At 38.8% G+C, this 24,622-nt stretch overlaps 1 protein-coding gene across 1 annotated transcript; it reads right to left on the reverse strand.

Moving 5' to 3' along the window:
- Window positions 1-4,778: 4,778 nt before the first annotated feature.
- Window positions 4,779-14,751, reverse strand: LOC18022889 (disease resistance protein ADR2). The gene is made up of 5 exons (XM_024158761.1): window positions 14,285-14,751; window positions 12,956-14,045; window positions 12,578-12,874; window positions 11,630-12,502; window positions 4,779-5,318 (listed from the first exon to the last, which is right to left on the reverse strand). Exons 1-5 carry the CDS (start codon window positions 14,749-14,751, stop codon window positions 4,779-4,781), a joined length of 3,267 nt encoding a protein of 1,088 aa, XP_024014529.1.
- Between the last annotated feature and the right edge of the window lie 9,871 nt (window positions 14,752-24,622).

A 24,622-nucleotide genomic window follows, 5' to 3' on the forward strand; every position in this document is an offset into this window, starting at 1 on the left:
CCTTAAGCTTGAACTCTATCTTTGACAAATCTTGAATCCAAATTAGCTCTCTCATTTCTTTGAACTTAATCCTTCCAAGCGCTTTGGTTAGGATGTCCGCCCTTTGCTCTGTTCCCGGAACATGTTCGACTTCGATCAGCTCACTTTCAACACATTCGTATAAAATGATATCGCCGGTGAATGTGCTTATTGCGACCATGGAAAACTGGATTTTTAGTGAGTGCTATAGCAGATTTGTTGTCAACCCGAAGAACCACTCTTTTACTTGTTGAACCAAAAATCTCGCTAAACAATTCCTGCAACCAGATTGCTTATTTCGCCGCTTCCGTAGCCGCCATAAACTCTGATTCACACGATGACAATGCAACAGTTTCCTGCTTCTGTGATGCCCAAGTAATCGGGCATTCATTAAGATAAAAGATGTGCCCTGTCGTGCTTCTACCATCAGCTAAGTCTACACCGAGACTACTATCGCTGTATCCTATCAGACCCGGTTTTGCCTTTCGTTTGAATGACAGACCATGAGCCATTGTCCCCTTGAGATATCTCAAAACATGTTTTAAAGCCGCCCCATGAGACTCTTTTGGCTCTGTCATATATCTGCTTAGTATACCTACACTGTAGGAGAGGTCAGGCCTTGTTTGTAACAGATATCTGAGGCACCCAATATTCCTCCTGTAGTTCAATTCATCAACTTTCTTTTCCTCCTTAGCTTTTGACAATCGAAGACCTGGATCCATAGGCACTTGTGCTGCATTACAGTTATTCATCCCAGCTTCCTCAAGAATTTTTCTTGCATATCTTTCTTGCTTTAACATAATGCCATTCTCATGTTGCAGAACTTCTATTCCGAGATAATATGTGAGCTTGCCAAGGTCACTCATCTCAAACTTAGTCGCCATTCCCCTTTTAAACTCGAGAATTGTATTCGGACTAGAGCATGTAACCAATAAGTCGTCGACATAAACAGCAACCAGAAGAAGATCCTCTTTGTCTCGTTTCCAGTATAAAGAAGGTTCCTTTGAGCACTTTACAAAGCTTAGCTCTCTTAGTATCTTGTTGAGTTTGTTGTTCCATGCCCTTGGTGCTTGCATTAGACCATAGAGTGCTTTGTGTAGTTTATACACCTTTCCCTCACTCCCTTCAATCACAAAACCTTCTGGTTGGGTAACATATACTTCTTCCTCTAATTCTCCATGTAAAAACGCAGTTTTTACATCAAGATGATGTATTTTCCAACCATTGGATGCAGCTAAAGAGATGATGAACCGAACTGTTTCGATACGCGCCACTGGAGCGAATACTTCATCGAAATCTATCCCATGTCTTTGTACATAGCCTTTTGCAACTAATCTCGCTTTGTATTTGTTGATGCTCCCATCGAAATTACGTTTTGATTTAAAAAAACCCACTTTAGTCCGATTGGTTTAGCTCCTATGGGTAGATCGACTAAGCTCCATGTTTTGTTCTTGACAATTGAGGAGATTTCTTCGTTGCAAGCTCTTCGCCAGGCTTCCGTTTTGTTTGCTTCTTCAAAACTCCATGGTTCATCGTTAATGGCTAAATGTAGATATTCTCCTTCATAATCCACTTCTGCCAGACAACCAAAATCCTTCAAATACCCTGGTTTTCTAACCTCTCGAGTAGACCTCCTCAGAGGAAGAGAATCTGCTTCTGCTTGTTCAGGACTCGCATTATCGTGAACTGGGTGAGGCTCTGTCTCAAGATATGCCGGATGTTTTTCTTCCCCATCGGTTCCTTCTTCTGCTACAATCTCGTCTTCTTCAACTCTGTTTACATCAGTGGCTCTGTTCTCCTCTGTTCTCATGTCATCATCGGTGTTGTTTAACCCATGATTTCTGAACTTTCCAAAACTAAAGGAGAACATTCCTGGTTCCTGGTTATTCTCTCCTGAAGCTTTCCACTTCCAGACTCTGTTTTCGTCGAAGATGACGTCTCTGCTCACTATAACTCTGCGATTACTTGGATCCAAAATTCGATAGCCTTTTGTTCCCGGTTCTGTTCCCAAGTGTACAAGAACTCGAGATCTATCGTCAAGTTTTCTTTGATGTGGAGTTTCTACTTTCGCGTATGCTACACATCCAAATATGCGCACGTGCTTGACATTAGGTTTCTTCCCTTTGTAAAGGCTTCGTATGGAGTTTGTGAATCCAAAGATCGTGTTGCGAATCTGTTGATCAAGTAAGTAGCATGTCTGACAGCTTCTCTCCAGAGGTAATTCGGTACTCTCATGTGTTTTAGAATACTTCTGGTCATCTCCATGAGCGTTCTATTTCTCCTCTCTACCACACCGTTTTGTTGGGGTGAATAAGGAGCGGTTAAATGCCAATTGATGCCTGAAGTTTCGCAAAAACTCTGGAAATCCTGAGATACGAACTCTCCTCCTCTATCTGTACGAAACGTTTTGATGTTTGCTCCTGTTTCTTGCTCAACAGTGGCTTTGAATCCTTTAAATCTTTCAAACGCATCGCTTTTCTCCTTTAGCAGAATAGTCCACATATATCGCGAATGGTCATCGATTAGCACAAATATGTACCGTTTCTGTGCTGCTGTGGATGGTGTGATGGGTCCGCAAAGATCTCCATGTATCAGTTCTAATACCTTTGTGGCTCGATACGAGGTTGCTTGTGGGAAGCTTCTTCGTGTTTGTTTACCAAGCAGACATGAGACACGAGTTTCTTTCTCTTTTGGAATGCCTTCTATACCAATTACTAACTCCGTTCTCACCATTGTCTTTATAGTTTCTGGGTTGACATGTCCTAGTCGGGAATGCCATTGAGAACTGCTTGTTGTTATCAGCTGCAAACACCTAGTTGCTTCGACCTCTAAGTTGACTTTGTACAGCCTGTTCTTTGATCGATTTGCTTTAATTAATAGCTGACCGTCTTTGTCAATCAATGTAAGGAAGTCTTCCTTCGTTCTTACTTCACAGCCACACTCTGTAGCTTGACCGAAACTTATAATATTACTCTTTAAATCTGGTATGAAGTAAACATTAGTTAAGACCTTCCTTTTACCACTTTTGCTGAGAAAAACAATCGATCCTTTTCCTTTGATATCGATGCGCGAGTCGTCTCCGAACCTTACTTTCCCTGTGACCGTCTCGTCAATTTTGAGAAGCAGTTCCGATTCCCCGTCATGTGATTACTCGCACCGTTGTCCAGATACCACACCTTATCTGAACATACATCGAGATTTTCTGGTCTCACCTTTTTCTCGTTGAGAAAAACGATTTCATGCATCATGAGTTTCTCTACTTCATGCGAGTCGTCTTCTTCATTCTCTTCTGTTTCTTGTAATTTTAACAACCTGTCAGGACACTCTGAAGCATAGTGCCCTGTTTTGTCACACCTGTAGCAGACAACTTTCGATTTTTCTCTCTGCTGATATCCAAATCATCCGCGGCCTCTACCTCTTCCAAATCGTCCTCTACCTCTGCCTCATCCTGAAGTTTCTTGATCCTTTTGTGAGTCTGTGTTGGCGTACATCAATTTTCCCTGTTCTTCCTGCGGTTCTTCGTCATCACAGATTCTTTCCTCATAGGCTTTGAGTCTTCCCAAAATATCTTCAAAGCTTGTTGTTTTTAAATCGAGGACTTGCTCAAGTGCTGCAACGATGTGTATGTACCGCTTCCTTGGTAGACTCTTAAGGAACTTTTTCACAATCTTTGTTTCCTCAATATTTTCTCCTAAGGTAGCCGACTTTGTAGATATCTCTGATAGCTTTCCAACAAAATCGTCTATTGTGTCCGTATCTTTCATCTTCAGTTTATCAAATTCGGCCATTAGGGTCTGTAATCTTGCTTCTTTAACTCTGTCTGCTCCAAGATGTCTAGTTTTTATCGATTCCCAAACGGCTTTTGCAGTTTTCAGCTCCCCGATCTGTAGTACTAACGCATCAGGCACGGACTGAAACAGAAGTCCTTGTGCTAAGTCGTTTTTCTCGGCATCTTCTGATCCTGGGTCGGTGGTGTCCCATACTTTATTTATCATGAGCAATACTCTCATCCGCATTGCCCAGACTGTGTAATTAGTGTTGTTGAGCATCGGACACTGGATGGTTGTAGAGGAGCTTCCCTCTTTTGTTTTGGTTGTCGCTGTGACGAGATCTCCCATGGTTGTAGGGTTTTGTTTGCTCTGATACCAAATATAGAATTTAGAACTTAGATCAAGAAATAATAAAGCAACTTCTTTATTAGCTTTAGAAAATAACTCAAAACTAAAGCTTCTTAATCTCTCTCTAAACTCTTAAGGATTACCACAACTTTGGTATCTCTTATATAGAGGAGATAAAACACATCCTAATCCTAATGGATAAACACTTTAACATTCTTAGATAACTCCTAAGAACTTTCTAGATAACTCCTAGATAGAAACTTTCCTTTTCCTAAATTCTTTAGGAAACTTGCTACTCAAGCTTTGATCAAGCTTATTCCAACATTCGAGACCAGTTGAAGTTAATCATCATGGGACGATCCAGTTTCAGGGACTTTAAGAATTTAATAAAAATATTCAATTTCGCATATAAATAGGTTTTGGAGGCACAACCAAGATCTTTGAAGCAGCCAAGAAATCTCTCGAACTAGTTTATCAAAGGTGGCTGCTGAAACATAACATCTAACATGAAAATTAACATTAGAAACATCTCAAAATGATAAAAAGGATAGAGATTCTTCGCCAAAAGACAAAACAGTGACAGAGGAAAAAAGAAAGAGAATTAATTTGATGAAAAGTAAAGACATCATCTGTTGTTTTCGTCTAACATGTCAAAGAGAAGCCAGCAACATTCAGGTTCTTACATTGTTTCAGAGTTTCACAGAAAATCATAATCAACAGCGCCAAAACTATCATTGTAATAGCACCTTTTACCGTCCTCTGCCACAAACTCTTCCTTGATACAGATTCGTAGTCACCGTCGCCGCCAATACCCTCATTTTTGTCTTCGGAGGCTTCTCCATATTGAGATTCATTGTCTTCTTTGTCAGAGGCTTCACCAGATTCAGATTCAGATCTCCCGTTAGCAATACAATCATCGTCATCTTCTTTTTCGTGTGAGGCTTTGCAGGATTCTTCTATAACCGAGTAATCACTTCCATCGTCATCTTCTTCTTCGTCGTCGTCAATATCCTCATCATTTTCTTGGGACGCTTCTCCGGAATCAGATTCATCATCTTCTTCTTTGTATGAGGCTTTGTCAGTAACCCAGTCGTCAACTTTTTCTTGGGACGCTTCTCCAAATTCAGATTCATCTCCAGATTCCCCATTGTTGTTGCTTACATCTGTTTCGTCCATCAAAATCTGGAGACCACACTCTATAATGTCAAATTCGTCGTCTTCGCTGCTGAATTTGAGCACTATACTTCTGCTCACTTCAGAGGGTTCGATAACAGGCAAGCGTTCGTGAAATATAAATAAATGTTTTGTTTGTTGTGAAAACTAGAAACTTTATTAATCACTGGAATGTATATATAGAGTACATAGGGAATCTAGGTTAAGTACAATGCCCTGATGGGCCTAATGGGCCGGTATAAGAGTCCATATATGATATGTGTTATAACACTCCCCCTTGGACGAGTGAACCGGGCCAGCTACTCAATCGGGATCTCGATAATGCGCTGGGGAATGTTGCCTCATTAAAACCTTACCAGGAAAAACCCAGTGGGACAAAACCATGGTGAAGGAAAAAGAGTACAACACGCATTACTCCCCCTGATTGTAGCATCACTGCAGATCTCTAAGTCTATACATTCCTATCTGTTTGACGAGCTTCCGGTGTGTTGAAGTAGGCAATGATTTGGTGAAGAGGTCAGCTGAATTCTCACTGGATCGGACCTGCTGAACGCTGAGAGTGCCGTCCTTCTGCCAGTCTGAGGTTGAGAAGAACTTCGGTAGAATGTGCTTCGTCCGATCTCCTTTGATATATCCTTCCTTGAGCTGAGCTATGCATGCCGCGTTGTCTTCATACATCACCGTGGGCTGTGTGTCTTCGTCCATACCACAATCTCTGTGGATGTGCTGAGTCAAGGAGCGCAGCCAGACGCATTCCCTACTAGCCTCATGAATGGCTAGGATTTCAGCATGGTTTGATGAAGTGGCAGTGAGTGTCTGCTTCATTGATCTCCAAGAGATGGCTGTTCCTCCATGCGTAAAAACGTAGCCAGTTTGAGGCAGTGTGCGGATCTGATAGATATCCTGCATCGGCAAAGCCGACTAACCCATCTTTATTTTTGTTAGTATAGAAGAGTCCTAAGTCTTGAGTACCTCGAAGGTATCTTAGGAGATGTTTTATACCGTTCCAGTGCCTCTGAGTTGGGGATGAACTATATCGAGCGAGGAGGTTCACGGCGAAACATATGTCTGGTCTAGTGTGACTAGCCAGGTACATTAACGCTCCTACAGCACTGAGGTATGGCTTTTCAGGACCAAGGATTTCTTCATCATCCTTTTTGGGACCAAGAGGGTCATCACTTAAGCTTCTAACTACCATTGGGCTGGTCAATGGGTGAGCTTGGTCCATATTAAATCGCTTGAGTACCTTTTCGATATAAGCCGATTGATGCACAAGGATTCCTCCTTTGATGTACTCAAGTTGTAATCCCAAACAGTACTTTGTTTTGCCTAGGTCTTTCATTTCGAATTCTGCTTTTAAGCAGTCGACTGTTTGGGAGATCTCACCAGATGTTCCGAGGATGTTTAGATCATCCACGTATACTGCTATGATTACAAATCCTTTGTTTGAGTACTTCTTGATGAAGATGCATGGACTGATGGGGTCATTTTTGTAGCCTTCTTTGATGAGGTAATCGCTGAGGCGGTTGTACCACATACGCCCACTTTGTTTCAGTCCATACAAGGATTTGTTCAGCCTGATGCAGTATTGATCTCGAGATGCATTTTTGTCTTTTAGTTCAATGCCATCTGGGAGTCTCATATATATTTCGTTGTCCAGGGGCCCATAGAGATATGCGGTTACAACATCCATTAACCGCAGATCAAGATTTTCTCTTATGGCCAGACTTATGAGGAATCGGAATGTTGTTGCATCCACCACTGGAGAATAAGTCTCCTCATAATCGATTCCGGGTCTCTGTGAGAATCCTTGTGCTACAAGCCGTGCTTTGTATTGAACGACTTCACCGAGTTCGTTCCTTTTGCGCACAAAGACCCATTTGTGGCCCACTGGCTTGATGTGTGATGGGGTCCGGATGATCGGACCGAACACGTTTCTGAGTTTGAGACTCTTTAACTCCACGTTTATGGCTTCTTTCCATTTTAGCCAATCTGTTCGATGTGTACACTGTGTTATTGACGTGGCTTCTAGATCCTCTTGCGTGAGCGCAACATCAAGTGCTACTTTGTATGCAAAGAGTGCATTTAAGTCGACTTCTTTTCGATTCCATTGTATTCCGGACATATTGTAATTGATGGAGATCTCATTGTTATCTTCTGAACCTGGAGATTCGGCGTCCCGAACTTCCATTGAGGGTTCATTAGATTGAGTCTCAGCCGCGGCTATGTCTGATATTGCAGGAATCCCGGTTTCGGTTATTGCACCTTTCTTTGATTTCCGGGGATTCTTATCTTTGGAACCGAGAGGTCTGCCCCGTTTGAGACGTGGTGCAGACTCTGTAGCAACTTGGGTCTGTCCCGTTGGGACAGCTATTCGTACTGGTGCATTACAAGCTGGGATGTACGATTTGGTTACTTTGGTCGGGTCAGCAAAGGAATCTGGCAATTGATTAGCTAGCTTTTGATAATGAATAATCTTTTGGATCTCTGAATCACATTCTAGAGTCCGAGGATCTTGCCAATTTAATGATGTTTGATTCCATGAAAGATCTTTGACCAGCTTGTTTGTCTCACCACCTAAAGAGGGATATACCGATTCATCGAATTGGCAACCGCATATCTGGCCTTGAAGAGATCTCCAGTGGTTGGCTTGAGATATCTTATGATGGTGGGAGAGTCAAAACCAACATATATTCCCATCCTTCTTTGAGGTCCCATTTTGGTTCGATGTGGTGGAGCAATGGGTACATATACTGAACACCCAAATGTTTTGAGATGGGAGATGTCTGGCTCATGACCCGAGAGTAGTTGGGATGGGGAATATTTGTGTTCACTAGATGGCCGGATGCGTATGAGTTCAGCAGCATATAATACTGCATGTCCCCATGCTGAGGCCGGGAGCTTTGATCTCATGAGTAATGGTCGGGCTATCCATTGAATGCGTTTAATGAATGATTCAGCCAATCCATTTTGAGTATGGACATGTGCTACAGGATGTTCCACGGTTACCCCCATGGCCATACAGTAGTCATTAAACGCTTGTGAGGTAAATTCACCAGCATTGTCAAGGCGGATAGTCTTTAGTGGGAAGTCAGGGAAATGGGCCCGCAATTTGATGATTTGGGCCAAGAACCTAGCGAAGGCTTGGTTCCGAGAGGACAAGAGACAAACATATGACCAACGGGTCGATGCGTCTATAAGGACCATGAAGTACCCGAATGGTCCGGAAGATGGATGTATAGGTCCACAGATATCGCCCTGGATTCTTTCTAGGAAATGAAGTGTTTGTTTAGAGATTTTAACTGGTGAAGGCCGAGTGATCAATTTGCCTTGAGAACAAGCTGTGCACATGAGGTGTTGAGGATAAGCTCGGTTTTCTTTGAGGGTATGCCCTTGAGAGTTTTGAATTAGTTTACGCATCATATTTGCACCGGGATGACCGAGCCGGTCGTGCCAAATAGTATAATCAGTAAACCGGGCTTTGAGAGTGGTATTAGCTTCAATCATACTGACTTTAGCATGGTAAAGTCCAGTAGAGAGCGCGGGTATGGTTTCGAGGATTTGTTTATGGCCGTCTACGGTTTTAGTGACTAGGAGGGATTCTTTGTTCCCTTGACCTTGGGTTTCTATGTGGAAACCATTCTGTCTTATATCCTTGAAGCTCAGAAGATTTCTCTTCGAACTAGGAGAATATAGAGCATCTGGTATTTCAAGTTGTGTGCCATTTGATAGCAACACATAGGCATGGCCATATCCTTCGATAAGGTTTGAGGGACCCGCGATGGTGCTAATATTTGCGGTTTGATAGGTTAGGTTTATGAAGTAACTTTTGTTTCTTAAGATAGTGTGGCTGGATCCACTATCTACGACTATGGTTTCCATTTGCTGGTGTGCTTCATTATGAATAGAAGATAGAATTCAGTATTGAAGAATTCAGAAAATGTGATAAATCATAAAGTAAAGCAGTGTCTGAGAATAAAGGCAAATGGAAAAAAAAAAAAAATAAAGAAAAAAATCAAATTGTATCAGAGTTTCAGATGATTGAATTAATCGAGGAGATCAGCTGTTTCATAGTCCATGGGGTTGGTCTGCTCGTTTGTGGTGTTCTCATCATCAAGGAGGTCGTCACCTTCCAGGTTAGCAGCATCGACTGGCTGAGTCATGTTGGCTTCAGCAGGAGCTTTTCCGTACTTCTGGTATAGATCGCAGTGGATCTTGGGGGTGCGACATTGCTTTGTTGGGTGGTTGAACATCCCACATCTGGTACAAGCAGAGTGATCGGGGTTGGTGTGGCGGGTCGGCTTGGTGATGCCTCGACCACGACCAGGACCATAACTGAGGTTAGGTCGGTTGCCACGACCATGTCCGCGTCTACGTCTTCCACGTCCATGTCCTCGGCCATTACCACGTCCATTACCACGTCCACGGCGGTGATCTGAGGATCTATCGGGTTGAACATGGTAGGACTCTTGACGAGAAGCTGGGACAGGAGCCGATCCCGGGGGCCTCATAGCGCTGTTCCTCATAAGCAGCTGGTTATTCTTCTCAGCGAGGAGAAGACAGGACAACAAGTCTTCGTACAATGTGTGTTTCATTGCACGGTATTGTTGTTGGAGCACAACATTCTCTATGCTGAATGTGGATAATGTTTTCTCGAGGAGATCATTATCTGTCACATTCTCGCCACAGAGTTTCCGGATGGCAACAATACAAAAGAGTTCGTTGTTGTAATCATCTACGGATTTGTAGTCCTGGAACCGAAGGTTCTTCCAGTCGAAATCTGCCTGAGGCAACTGGACCATTTTCTGATGGTCATATCGCTTTTTCAGCGCTTGCCACAATTCAAGTGGATTCTCAAGAGTGAGATATTGCTGCTTAAGGCTCGGGGCCAGATGATGGCGTATGTGACATATCGCCTGAGACTGTCTCTTACGGGATGCGGTGTTACCGTCGGTAATACATGCATCGAGTTCTTTCGATGCAAGGAACAAGCGCATGTCTAGGGCCCACTCGAGGTAGTTATCCCCGGAGACGTGAAGGGCCTCGAATTCACATTTCTGAATGTTTGACATCTGAAACATGAGATTGATTTTGTTAGGGATTGTTTTGAGAAAATTTTGAATGCTGATGATGAAACTTTCTATTTTGAGAATATTTCTATTTTAGGAAAGTTTCTAAATTTGGAAAGTTTCTAATTTGGGTAATTTTCTAAATGAGGAAAGTTTCTATGTCGGGAAAATTTCTATATGAGGAAAGTTTTTATATGAGGAAACTTTCTATTAGAGGGAACTTTCTCGGAAATAGTAAATTTTAAAGGGTATGGTTTTAGTTACCCCGAACACGATGTCGGTTTAATAGCTGTGATTTAATCGGTTAAAGCCGAATATAATTTCGGTTAATGAGAACTAGGTTTAGCCGGTTTTAGGCGGTTTAGGAGGAACCCTAGGGGAGAATCAACAATCAAATAAGCTGCAACAAGCTTATTAAACATGAAGAAAATCGAATAGGTTTATGCCATAAACATGGCCAAAAACGGTTGTTAGGTTTTTGTAGATTAGGGTTTTATAAAACGAGTTTAAAACCTTTGAACATGCATAAACTTGTAATTTAAACAATCAATCAACAAGTTATCAATCAATCATCAGAGTATCAAACACTTTCAATCAATTAGAGATCGATTTTTTTTTTATAGGGTTTTGAAGTGTTTAAACAACCGGTTCTATGGCTTTCAGTTTTAGAAGATACCTTTTCCACCTTTGGATTTCTGACAGGCTAATGAAACTGGGAGCTAATAGACCTCAGTTAGCCGCTACAAATTCCAAGGATTGATCACCAAAACTGGAGAAGCTGCTGGTTGAAGAAGTAAAAACTCGGATCTGGTTTTTTTTTTTTTTTCGGTTGATCGTCGTGTACTGTAAGTGTGCGTGAGGGCGCGTCCGACGTTGGATCGACAAACGGTTTTCACCAGTAGATTCGTCGAGGGCTTCGATTTGATATGTAGATCGTCTTCTGGTTCCTCACGGTTTGGAAGATATGCGTCTTTTAAGTTTCGACTTGCTTTTAGGGTTTTGGTGGTGGCCGGATTTATTAGGGTTTTTCGCTCAGAGAGTCTTATCGTGCTGATAACGTGTTGTGAAAACTTAGAAACTTTATTAATCACTGGAATGTATATATAGAGTACATAGGGAATCTAGGTTAAGTACAATGCCCTGATGGACCTAATGGGCCGGTATAAGAGTCCATATATGATATGTGTTATAACATTGTTTTAATTTTGCGACACCAGGTAAGTAGGGACTGATGTCAACAGAGTTTATTACCTTGTCGTTGACTAGGCAGCGATACCAAAGTCTTGAATCCAAAATTAGGTTCTGCTTAATCACAACGCAAACCTTGAATCTGTTGAAAGTGGAATAACCAATTGTTAAGCATTTTCCTCTGGCTCGGTGATGGAACTCTGCAGGTACTTCTGTTCCGGGTAAGAGAGCCCACCCGCTAACAAACGATCGTCGGATAATTGCTCGACGTGCTTGTAGACCCAACTTGATGCAGTTAGTGAAAATGAGATCTGCTTTTGAAGTGTTTAAAGTGCCACTTACTCTCTCCAGTGATTCACAATCGTCTGCATATAGCTGTATGAGCGAACCAGGGAGCTCTGGCAAAGCCGCAAGTCTTTTGCAGCTTGATAGATGAAGGTATTCTAGATTATGAAGACCTTTGATGCAATCTGTAATCATCTCAATACCACTATCTCCTAGGTCTAGACTTTTTACGCTCGTGGGGAGATGTGTTGAGAAGGTCTTGAGATTTGTACAGCTAAATAGTTCAACAGACTCAAGACGAGAGCAATGCCTAAGTGATGCAGGCAATTCTTCTACTCTTGACGCATTTACGCTTAATTTCAAGATGCTGGTAGGTATATCTGGAAGAATTCTCAATCGTGACATTATCCACATTTTGATCAATTCAAGAGATGTCAACTTAACGAGACTTGGAATGACTTCTAAGCTTTTGCAGGAATCCATTTGCAACAGATTTGTTTTATCAAGATTCGCAATTGAGGATGGAAGCTCTTCCAATGCATCGCAGAAACTTATATCCAACTCCTCTAGATTTGTAGCATTTGAAAGATCTGGTAGTGCCTTCAACAGAGATGAGCCCTTGAAATCCATCTTCTTGAGATTTGCAAGCGTCTGAATGTAATAAAAAAAAAAAAGCAGAACATAGTGACTAATATTCATATATCAGTTGTCTTGTTTCCGATTAACCTGAGTTCCTTCCCATAGCTTCTCGAGATTGCTGTCCTGCATTTTGAGTTCAACGAGATTTTCTGTGCAAAATCTAAGAGGAAGACTCCTTCTTGGGTATACTTCCCAATGTAGTAAACTTACGCGACATGGAAACTCAAACTCCTCTGGAATGTGCAATTTTCCCTTTCCGGTGTGCCTACCATGGTAGACTTTCAAGAGGAAAATATTGCACATTCTTTCAAAAGCCCTCGCACTTATTGTCAATTCGTTGATCTCTGATACGTCAAATGATACACCTACAATTGATCCATTACCCTAAAAAATATTCACAAGAAAACTTGTTAGTGGCCAGACAGAACACATTGTAATGCAAAACCCCACAAATTGAAAACTTACCGCTGCATTTTCTAGAACATAACAAATCTCCTTGGGATCTACTAGAATCTGACGTTTCCAAGTCTCTTGTCTTGAAATGACTTGTCTAGCCATTACTTGTAGCAAACGGTGCATTACCACTCTACTTCCTCGATCTATATGTATGAGATATTTATTTGCTAAGTTTCTCAACCCAAGTCTAACCTCCGAGTTCGTTTTTGCCATCATTGATGTCACATGATCAATATGTTCATGATTGAAGAAGACTGCAACGTGGAGAAATAAAGCTTGGTCGTTCTCATATAAACTCTCATAGCCCACTTTCATTACACTCTCAATTCTTCTATCAAGACACCTTTTCAACCTTGGTAGTTCATCTATCCAGTCAGCATGGTTCTTTCCCCGAAGTAATGACCCCAAAACATGCAGACCCAATGGAAGATTACCACAAATATTTGCAACTTCATCCGCAAGATTCATAAACCCATCAGGTGGAGATATTTGTCTAAAAGCAGATAGACAAAAGATCATTAGAGCTTCTTCTTTTGATGGAAACCCCACTTGGTATATATCACTGATACCATGTTGCTGCAAAATCTCTTTGTTTTCAGTGGTAACGATGACCCTACTTCCAGCACCAAACCACATGGTATTAGCCAAAGCCTCAAGTTGATCTAGACTCTCCACATCATCAAGGGTGATAAGAACCTTCTGGTCGTTTAGCCTTTCTTGTATAACACCTAAATGGCCTATGATCATACTAGGTTGGCTCAAAATCTTTGAAAGAAGTTGCTCTCCCAACTGCTTCTTCATCTTATACTCACCATAACCAATCTTGTAGTTTTCCGGAAGGTCGTCCACAAAACAAGTAAGTTTAAACATGTTAGAGAGTCGACTATGTAAAGCTCTGGCAATGGTACTCTTACCAATGCCTGCAGGACCACAGATTCCAACAATCTTAACGCCATCATTATCTAAATCTAGCAAGGACTCCATTTCTCTCAAGTGGCCCTCAAGTCCCACCATGCCATCAAAATCCCTACATGGTGTAGCATTTAGTTTGTCTGAAACATCACTTGCAATCTTCTCAATCATTTCCGCTTCACTTTTCCTAACAAACAAGAAAGAAAAGAACCCATAAAGATAACATTCCTTTGTTCCCAATAGTTTATGACACACATCTCTAATATTCATTCAATAATAAATTATAATACTCATTTAAAAAAAAAAACATTTTCTAAATGATTTCAGTTATATTCTATTTGTACTGTAATTTTGCTCCTCTAATTTATCAGGAAGCACCATTATTTATCATAAGAAAAAATAACCTGTAATTAGTTAAAAACAAACCAGTTTTGGAAGTGTTCACCAGCGATGTTGCCCACATAGGTCAAAGCTTCGCTCCATTTTCTCCTCTCTTCCTTCGTTTTACGAGCACACGTTTTATGGAAAGCCTTCCCAAAATCTCCGGTTTGTTTCCGCACCTCAGATGGGTCTACTCCGTAGAAGACAGTCATCACTTTTTGCCCTCTAGCTTCTTTGCAATTCAGAATCTCCAATAGCTCATCCAAACACCAACTCGATGAAGCATAGTTCTTCGAGAGCAATACGACCGCGATCCTTGATTCTCTAATCGCTTGTGTGAGTGAAGGGGCGATGATCTGGCCTCTCTCGATCCCGTTGTCATCGAACATCGTAATCCCATTATAGCTAAATTGTTTGCGTAAATGACTAAGAAATGTTTTACGAACATCAGGACCGTGGAAGCTCGTGAAGACACGATATTTCCAGGTGAGAGGTGAAGAAGAAGAAGACATGAGAGAGGTTCTTGAGTGGTTCAGAATGAGGTATTTGTTAGAAACTTGTGTTTCTCTGAATAAACACAAGAACTTTCTGATTATCAGAAATATATTCTGATAAAACACTCTATTTTCTATACAGAATTTGATATAAAACAGAGTATGAAGTAAGAACAGAAACTGACTCTTTATTGAATCTGAAACTTGGTTTTTACATCACGTTTACAACATCTTAAATAGTTACATAACAGACACAACTCAACAGACACGATTAAACAAAGAGATGTGTCTTTTCTACTTGTGACTCTTAAAGAAATAACACTCCCTAACGTAACCGACACGACTCTTAACTTTATATAACACAAACTCAATTATAATCAACACTCCCTCTTAATTGAGTTTCGGTGTTACTCCAAGCTTCCTCCTTAGTTCTTCAAACCTTGAGACGCCAAGTGCTTTCGTAAGCAGGTCTGCAAGTTGAACTTCTCCTTCACAATACTTGAGTTGAATAAGGCCTTTTTGTTCTGCCTCTCTAACAAAATGATACTTGATCTCAATGTGTTTAGTTCTTCGGTGTTGCACCGGATTTCTGCCAATTGCAATTGCAGACTTGTTGTCGCAGAAAATTGGAACACCGTCTTGAGAAACTAAGCCAATTTCTCCCAAAAGCCTTTGTAACCAAATAGCTTGATTTGCTGCTGCACACACTGCGATATACTCCGCTTCCGCAGTTGATTGAGCCACTGTTTGTTGCTTGCTTGATTGCCAACAAAATACTGCAGATCCAAGAGTGAAAACATACCCAGATGTGCTCTTTTTGTCTTCATTTGAGCCTCCCCAGTCGCTATCTGAGTAACCGTATAACTCCGGATTGTTGACGCTTGTAAACTGAACTCCAAAATGAGATGTACCTTTGACATATCTGAAAACTCTCTTGGCTTCTTCATAGTGCTTTGTAAGAGGTGCAGCCATGTAACGTGAGAGATAAGAACTTGCAAACATTAAATCTGGCCTTGATGCACACAGATAAAGCAAGCCACCAACGATACTGCGGTACTTTGTCGCTTCATCATATTCTTCATCATTCTCATGGTTCTTGCCGTGTGGTGTAAGTGGAGTGCTCACACTCTTGCAATTTTTCATACCAAACTTCTCAAGAAGCTTGCAAGCATATTTTTCTTGTGAAAGAAAAATCCCATGATCATCTTGAATTACTTCTATTCCAAGAAAGTAATTCAGCAACCCCAAATCTGTCATCTCAAACTCCAACTTCATGTCTTCCTTGAATTTTTCAATGAGTTGAGTGTTGTTACCGGTGATGATGATGTCGTCTACGTACAAACTCACGATCATAATCTCTTTGTTTTTCCTCATCACGTACAGTGCCGCATCATTCATACTCCTTTGAAATCCATGTTGGAGAAAGTATGAATCAATTCTCCCATACCAAGCCCTAGGGGCTTGCTTTAAGCCGTATAACGCTTTTTTCAGCCTCAAAACTTTGTTTTCTTCACCTTCAACTATGAATCCAGGTGGCTGTGCAACATAGATCTCCTCTTCAAGTTCTCCGTTGAGAAATGCCGACTTTACATCCATTTGATAAAGTTTCCACTTCATTTGTGCAGCGAACGCAAGAACGACTCGAATTGTGTCATGTCTTGAAACGGGAGCAAACGTTTCAAGATAATCAACACCATATTCTTGAGAGAACCCTTTTGCGACTAACCTTGCTTTGTACTTGGTTGGATTTCCATTTGTATCTGTCTTGATGCGATATATCCACTTCACACCAATGATATTTTTCTTCTCTGGTTTTTCTACAAGATACCAAGTCTTGTTCTTCTCTATCATCTTAATTTCTTCATCCATGGCTTCTCTCCATTCCTTGATCTCAGAAGCTTCATCATATGATTGTGGTTCCTCCGACACCAAAAAACAAGCTTCATGTGTTTGTGCCGTTTCCACAAACTCCACCCTTGGTGCTTTTTGCATAATCTCAGTCATTGACTTATATTTCCTTGGTGGCTCCGAAGTCTCTCCTTTTTCTCCATTGTTTTCTCCATCACTGAGTTGAAAATGAATAGGGCTGGAAATTCCTTGAACTTTCTCCGTTTGTGGCTCTTGATCATTTATGGGCAAGACAAATTTTCTTTTGACTTCTTCTTGTCTTTCCCAATTCCACTTCTTTCCTTCTTCAAATGCCACGTCTCTTGATATCTCCACCTTTTCATTTTCTAAAATGAGCACTCTGTAGCCTTTTGATTGGTTACTATAACCAATGAAAATTCCACGTTTAGCCTTCACGTCTAATTTGCTTCTCTTCTCATCGGGTACATGAACAAGGCATAAACTTCCAAATATCTTCAAGTGTCCAACCGCCGGTTTATGCCCACTCCATTTTTCAATAGGTGTGATGTCATCTTTGATGGCTTTTGTTGGTAAACGATTTTGCAAATATGCTGACGTATACACCGCCTCTGCCCATAATTTATGTGGTAATCCTTGATCTGTAATCATGGTTCTCGCCATCTCCACAAGCGATCGATTTTTACGTTCCGCAATACCGTTTTGCTGAGGCGAATACGGCACCGTCACTTGTCTCTCGATTCCACATTCTTGACAAAATTTGATGAATTCACGAGTAAATTCACCACCACCATCTGATCGTAACTTCTTAATATGACATCCCGATTGAGTCTCCACCAAGGCTTTGAACTTTTTGAACATTGAGAAAGCTTCCGACTTGTAATTGATAAAATATACCCAACACATGTGAGTATAATCATCCACAAATAGCAAGAAGTACCGGCTTCCATCAAGTGATGCAGTTTGCATCGGGCCGCAAATGTCGGTGTGAACGATCTCAAGTTTCTCCTTCGTTTTTGTTTGAAACTCCTTTGGAAAAAGCATCTCTTGCTTGCTTCCCAAGTTTGCATGCTCCACACATTTCTTTGTTCACTTGAAATTTTGGTAATCCAATTACCATCTCCTTAGTTTGCATTTGTTGAAGCCTTGAATTGCCCACGTGACCAAATCTTCTATGCCATATTTCTGCTGTTTCTTGCTCACTTGTAATCATCGCCAACTCTTGTGATGGATTCCATTTGATTGGAAAACTCTTGTTCATCATTTGTATCTCCATGATTTTCCTTCCCTTAGAATCTGAGATTAGGCACCGCTTGTTCCCAAACATCATACTATTTCCACCAGATATGAGTTGTGGAACGCTGATTAAATTCTTCTCCAAACCGGGCACCAAAAATACGTCTTTTATTACTCGCTTTCCTCTGTTTGTCATGACGTTAATATCTCCTTTTCCGCTTGTCATGACAATTTCTCCGTTTCCAACTCTTATTGGAATCTTGATACTTCTATCAAGTCTTGTGAAGTAACTCTCTTCTTTTGTCATGTGATTAGTGCAACCACTATCCACAAGCCATACATCATCTTTTATGGTTGTGGGTGTTTCTTCTCTTGCACTAAACAACATGTGATCTTCAGTATCTTCATCTTCAAGGCTTATGTGTGCCTTTTCAACCTTCTTTGAACGACATTCTCTTGAAAAATGCCCAACCTTGCCACAATTATAGCATTCCTTCTTGTTCCATGAATTTTTGCTTTGATCTCCCTTCTTTGGTTTCTTCCAGCAATTAGATTCTGTGTGATTGTCTCTTTTACAGAATCCACACCATTTTTTGTCTTTCCCTTGATACCCACGGCTTTTGTTATTCTCTGGTCTGAACCCAGATTTTTCTCCTCCTGAACGAACATTAAACGCCCCTTCCGTTGATCGTTCGTCTCGAAGAGATACACGCTTCTCGTGTGCTTTCAACGTGCCTATCAATTCTGTAACTGATAGCACAGTTAAATCTTTGGTTTGTTCCAGCACCGCTACAATGCTATCAAACCTTTCGGGTAGTGAAATCAGAATCTTTTGGACTATTTGATAGTCTGATTTCTCTTCTCCATGAACTCTAAGTTGATTTCCCATCTCAATCAACTTTGTCGTAAAAGTGTTGATATTGTCACTTTCATTCATCTTCAAATTCTCATACTCCCTTCTAAGAGATTGAAGTTTTATCATCCTCACTTGTGGTGATCCTTGAAATTCGGTTTGCAGAGAATCCCAAGCCTCCTTTGATGTTTGTGCTGGTGCTATGCGAGAGAAGATCTGATCTGAAACTGCAGTTTGTAGAATTTGCAGTGCCATCAAATCGTTTGTTGATGCTTCCTCCCACTCTGTTTTCAATTGGCGCACTTCCGGTGTCTCTTCCGTTTGCGTCGGTTTGGTCGGAACTCCGTTTTCCACCACCGTCCATAACTTTCTGGTCTTCAAGATGGTTGTCATCTTAATACGCCAGAAGTCGTAATTGTTCCCATAAAAAATGGGAATCACTTGTTGCGATGTTGCTTCCATCGCCGCTTTTGCTTGATCTTTGTGCAGTTACTTGTGCGATTGTTGCTCTTGCAGAATTCTCTCTTGATTGTGCTTATTTTGGCCCTCAGATCAATAAAGCTCTGATACCATGTTAGGAACTTGTGTTTCTCTGAATAAACACAAGAACTTTCTGATTATCAGAAATATATTCTGATAAAACACTCTATTTTCTACACAGAATTTGATATAAAACAGAGTATGAAGTAAGAACAGAAACTGACTCTTTATTGAATCTGAAACTTGGTTTTTACATCACGTTTACAACATCTTAAATAGTTACATAACAGACACAACTCAACAGACACGATTAAACAAAGAGATGTGTCTTTTCTACTTGTGACTCTTAAAGAAATAACACTCCCTAACGTAACCGACACGACTCTTAATTTGATCTGGCCTCTCTCGATCCCGTTGTCATCGAACATCGTAATCCCATTATAGCTAAATTGTTTGCGTAAATGACTAAGAAATGTTTTACGAACATCAGGACCGTGGAAGCTCGTGAAGACACGATATTTCCAGGTGAGAGGTGAAGAAGAAAAAGACATGAGAGAGGTTCTTGAGTGGTTCAGAATGAGGTATTCGGAAAGACGTGTTAGGATAAGCCTTTCAAGGAGGAGAAAGTGGCAAAGCAGTGTTCACTTATTGTGAGAGAGAGAAATGGGAAGTTTCTTTGCAAAGTAAACGAATTTTCTATAAAGTTAATGAAAATAGAGAAGAAAAAAAAATACCATAAGTCAAGAATTCACGTCAATGTACTTTGGAAAACAAGTGGTCTCCAATATATTATTGCAGAACCGCGTAAAGCAAAGAGAAGAAAATTCGAAGAGATGAAGGTTTCTTTGTTGGCCCCTTCTTTGTTTTCATTTTCAAGTTTTTCAAGACTTTTTACAGTTAACTACTACAAGTCTACAACCATATTAGTTATTAATTATTAACTTTCTAAATGGTTTAAAAATGTTTGTATTGTTGGAAAGTGAAGATTAATTCATGAGTAGAAACTGTACCTTGGTGAATCTTTGCCGAAACATAGCTCAAACCCATAATTTTCTATAACCAGGGTCATATTTTGTAAAGTTATAAAAATATTATTATTAACTCAAATTATAAATAAAACTAGGTGGAGATCCGTGCCAAGTGCGGGCTTGCGTTGTATACCAAACTGATTACAAAATTTATAGAGGCAATCATTGATAAATATGAGGTTTGTAAATTATATATTATCATTTAAAATTACATGTTTTAATATTCTCTTGTTCTAGCAATACTAACTATCTGAATCATTTTTTTTTATAATGGTGAAAAACTTCGATAGTTGGATAATGAAATTGTGATCTGTACGTGACTAAACTCATAAATTTTGATAGTTGGATAACGGTACTTTAAAAAAAAACTCATCACTTTATCAACCGTGACCATTATCGTTATGTGAATCAATATTTGCTGATGTACAACATTCCAAATGCAGATTTTTAAGTTGCAGTTTGTGTTAGTGTGTATTTTTCAAATACCATTATGGATTTGTACTCGATTTCTTTTATATTTAATAAAAGTATTGATTCTCGACAATTAGGACAACCATTAATGGAAAAAGAGAAAAAATATTAATTTTGAAGCATAAGTAAACCAAAGTGTCATTAAAAAACCATTTAATTAGTAAAGTTCTAAACCAAAATAAATAAAATAAACTATCGTTTTTTTACATTCTGAAAGACGGCCTTGTATACAACGTTCAAAGTCTTGGTTTGTGGCTTACCCATAGTATTGGTTATCAGAATCTTCAAACCAGCTCTCGAAGTAACACGTGATATAGCCACATAAAGTTGTCCATGGGAAAATACGGGTTTTAGTAAATACAGTCCAACCTTTTGCAAAGTATGTCATTGGCTTTTATCGATGGTCATTGCATAGGGGATAGCTATATGGAATTGTTTACACCTCATTTAAAAGGAAACCTTGTCTTGGTAAGGGAAACAAATATTCATGGGATCAAGACCTTTTGACCAATATACTCACGCGTTATATGTCTAGCTTGAATAACTTTTTTGGCCAATTGTGTTACCAAGAGTCTTGTTCCATTGCATAAAGCACCTCTAGGGTCAATATTCCAAAGCAACATAATAGATGTTCATATTTTCAGTTTCAATTCATGGTTCGGCAATCCTGAGATCTTAATACTATTAATATCTTTTTAGGTGTAGACTTTTTTTGTCAATCTTGCCCTTATCAGAAGTATCAATATTGTCTGAGCTAAAATATGTATGTTCATCACCTAGAAATTTTTTAAACAAAGTTCACTAACTATAACTTAAAATAACGATATGAAGCTCAAGTGTAAGATCATATATATATTTATAAAGCGTTAAATATGTTCACCTTGTATTTCCGACAACATGTATTCATTTATGAATCCCACGTTTGCATTTCTCAGGCTGAGAATTGCTCTATCTTGAAAAAACTTTGGATCTCTCTCTGATCTGTATGAATCACCATACAGTTCTCTTACTATCTCTTTAACAGGATCAACACATTCTTTTATCAGTAAATTGTCAGGGTTTTCAATTTTGGCTTCAACGTCGTCAGAAAATGTATAGATCATTTGCTTATTGTTCTTTTTATTGTTTTTTGAAAGATATATGATTCATGAAGACATTCCTAAATTATTATGAATCCTTACTGAATATTTAGGGAGGGATTCCCTAATTGAAAATTCAGACATGGATTCCAAAAGTTTAAAAATCTGTAGTTTGGTCTGAAATTATAATGTAAACAACTTATTTTTGGTCTGAATCAGCATACTCTTCAAAAGCATTGCAATGCAAACCTACTTGCTACTTAATGGTATTCAATCATCTTTATTCATCGCAAAATGTCAGACCCGATCAAATCAAGAGGAAATGTTTGTTAAACACCAAGTACATAAACATTTTATACATTCAAAATCTATAAGAGATATTTAAAACGTGATCATTGAAGGTTTATTATTAAGAAAGACCTTCCTAAACAATTATGAATTTCTTCCTGAAAATTCAATAAGGCGTCTTAATATTTTAGGAAAGGCTTCTTATAATTATCTTAATAAACTTCTCACGGAAAGCTTGTCCATGTTTGTACATGTAAACATATATAATTAAAACTGTCAACATAATCGATGATACAAAGATTAAAACAAACTATTGAGACTTGTAGGTATATGAACAACAAATACATAAACATTTTAAAGGTATTCCTGAAGGTCTAACGATTCATGAATACATTCCTAAACCAATATGAATCATTCCTGAATATTAGGGAGGCATTCACGTTGAAAATTCAGGCCTGGGTTTTGAACTTCTGACGATCTGCAGTTTGGAAACGGTTCCAAAACGATTTAAGATTCAAGAAAAACAGATTTTTGCCAAAAACCTATAGCCTGATCACAAAAGTTTTTAAAACCCCTAATTTTTTTCCAAATCTCCATTTTTTCTCAAATTTAAGATTTCGATTAAGGTTTCGAAGAAAATGAAAAATTATTTAAAGGATACCAAGTTGGGATTAGCTCGATTTTTAGAGTGAAGATTTGCTAACTCCGGTGACGATTCCGTCAAGTTCCAGATGAAATTCTGACAATGGTGGAAGTCGTGAGGCGATCAATGAAGGTTTTTTGTGAGATTTGTGATTTTCATAGAGTAGGAATTAGAATTAAAACTAATTGTGTTTCTTTTTTTTTTTGTTTTAATGAATGTTATATTTGTCCCTGTGAAAAAATGACTCTTTTTGAGAAAAATTAGTTTTTTGGTCCATTTTTGAGAATATTAGTTTTTAATGATAGCATCTATAATTTTGTTTTTTTAAAAAATCACTTATAATATGAATATTTTGTTGTCACTTATTTGTTTTAATTTAATATTTTTTCTGATTCAGATATTTTAAAATTTTGATAAATATCTGAAATTCAAAATTATTGAAATCACATATATGAATAGATGTGCCTCTGTTCTGGTTTATTTTTTTAATATATAAAATTACAATCAAAATATTTAATATTATTTAATTTTGGTAATGGTTAATATATTTCAACTTGGATATTTTTGTTGTGGAATATTTTTACATCAAAAGTATGTCACACAAGTAACAAAGCCTGACCAATTCAAATCAATTTAATTTGATTGGTGAAAACTATTATACAAAATATTTAAAGCCAATATCAATATTAATATGATGAACATAAATGACAATAACTATATCAACCCATAACCTAATAATCCAAATTCAAGTTCATAATTCCACTAGATATCATAACCAAGATATTATAAATTGTATTTATAATAATTATTATTGTTTGAAGGTTAAATAGAGGAATTGTAAAAAAAAAATTAAATTTGATTTTAAATACAAAAGTAGATCCTTTATTCAATATTAAGAAAAAAGTAACAGAAAAAGATAGAAAAATATGTAAAAGGAAAAGTTAATTAAAAGAGTTAATCGGCTAAAACAATTTTGTTCTCAAATTTTTAAAACGGATTAAATTGCGAGATTTAAAAAAAAAGATAAAGGAAAAAAAATTTGTTAAATACAAAAGGCAAAAAACCATCTAAAACGAAGAAGAGATTTTAATGATTATTTGCAATTACCTGTTGGATCCATTTAAAGATATGATTGCAAAAATTGGAATCAGTGACCTGAAGGAAACAAACGTTTATTATTACATGTAAAATCTTGAAGAACTTTGGGGGATGAAGGCTAAGAGAACAAAACAACAAAAAACATATGTTAATAATTACAATAAATAGAACAGACAAAAAACATGATCATAATGTGTATAGCCGAAAGAAAATATTAATTAACATGACAAAAAGAATAAAAAGAGTGGAAACCAAAATTACAAAATCAATTTATATTAACTTAAGATTAAAGCTGAACATCTAAATAGGAAAAAAAAACAGAGCAAAATCTAAAGAATATCGAATACATATGTAAAACTAAACGAATATATATAAGAGGAAGTAGCCCCAGAACGGAGCGGATATCTGATGTGCTGTCGTGTTGAGGGTTATCAAGTTTTACCCTAAATGAAATCAATAGCCGCAAGTGCACAGCTGATCGATTGTAGTACTTGGGGATCGAATCCACAGGTAAGGAGGATCTGTCCTGCAAAAGCCTTCGAAAGAAATATGAAGTAAGGAAGTCTAGAACCAGGCGAGTTTGGTGAGGGTTTTGGTGGTGTGTTTAAAACGTAAAAACGAATTTTAAAGAGAAACTACGGGAATTAAAATGACCTAATAACTAAACTTAACGAAAACGGGTGAAAACGGGAAAAACGGCTAAAACTAATTGCTAAGTAAAAATCGATTGAAAGAGTAAGTAAACTAGACTAAAGCTTGAATGAAAATCGGTGTAAATCTATAAGAAAGAAAGCGCTGGGGTTCAGGGAAGTTTTCTCAGGGGTACGAAAAATTCAAAACATTGCTA

This window comes from Eutrema salsugineum, unplaced genomic scaffold, assembly GCF_000478725.1.
Source record: "Eutrema salsugineum unplaced genomic scaffold, Eutsalg1_0 scaffold_14, whole genome shotgun sequence".
In the NCBI taxonomy this organism is placed as follows: domain Eukaryota; kingdom Viridiplantae; phylum Streptophyta; class Magnoliopsida; order Brassicales; family Brassicaceae; genus Eutrema; species Eutrema salsugineum.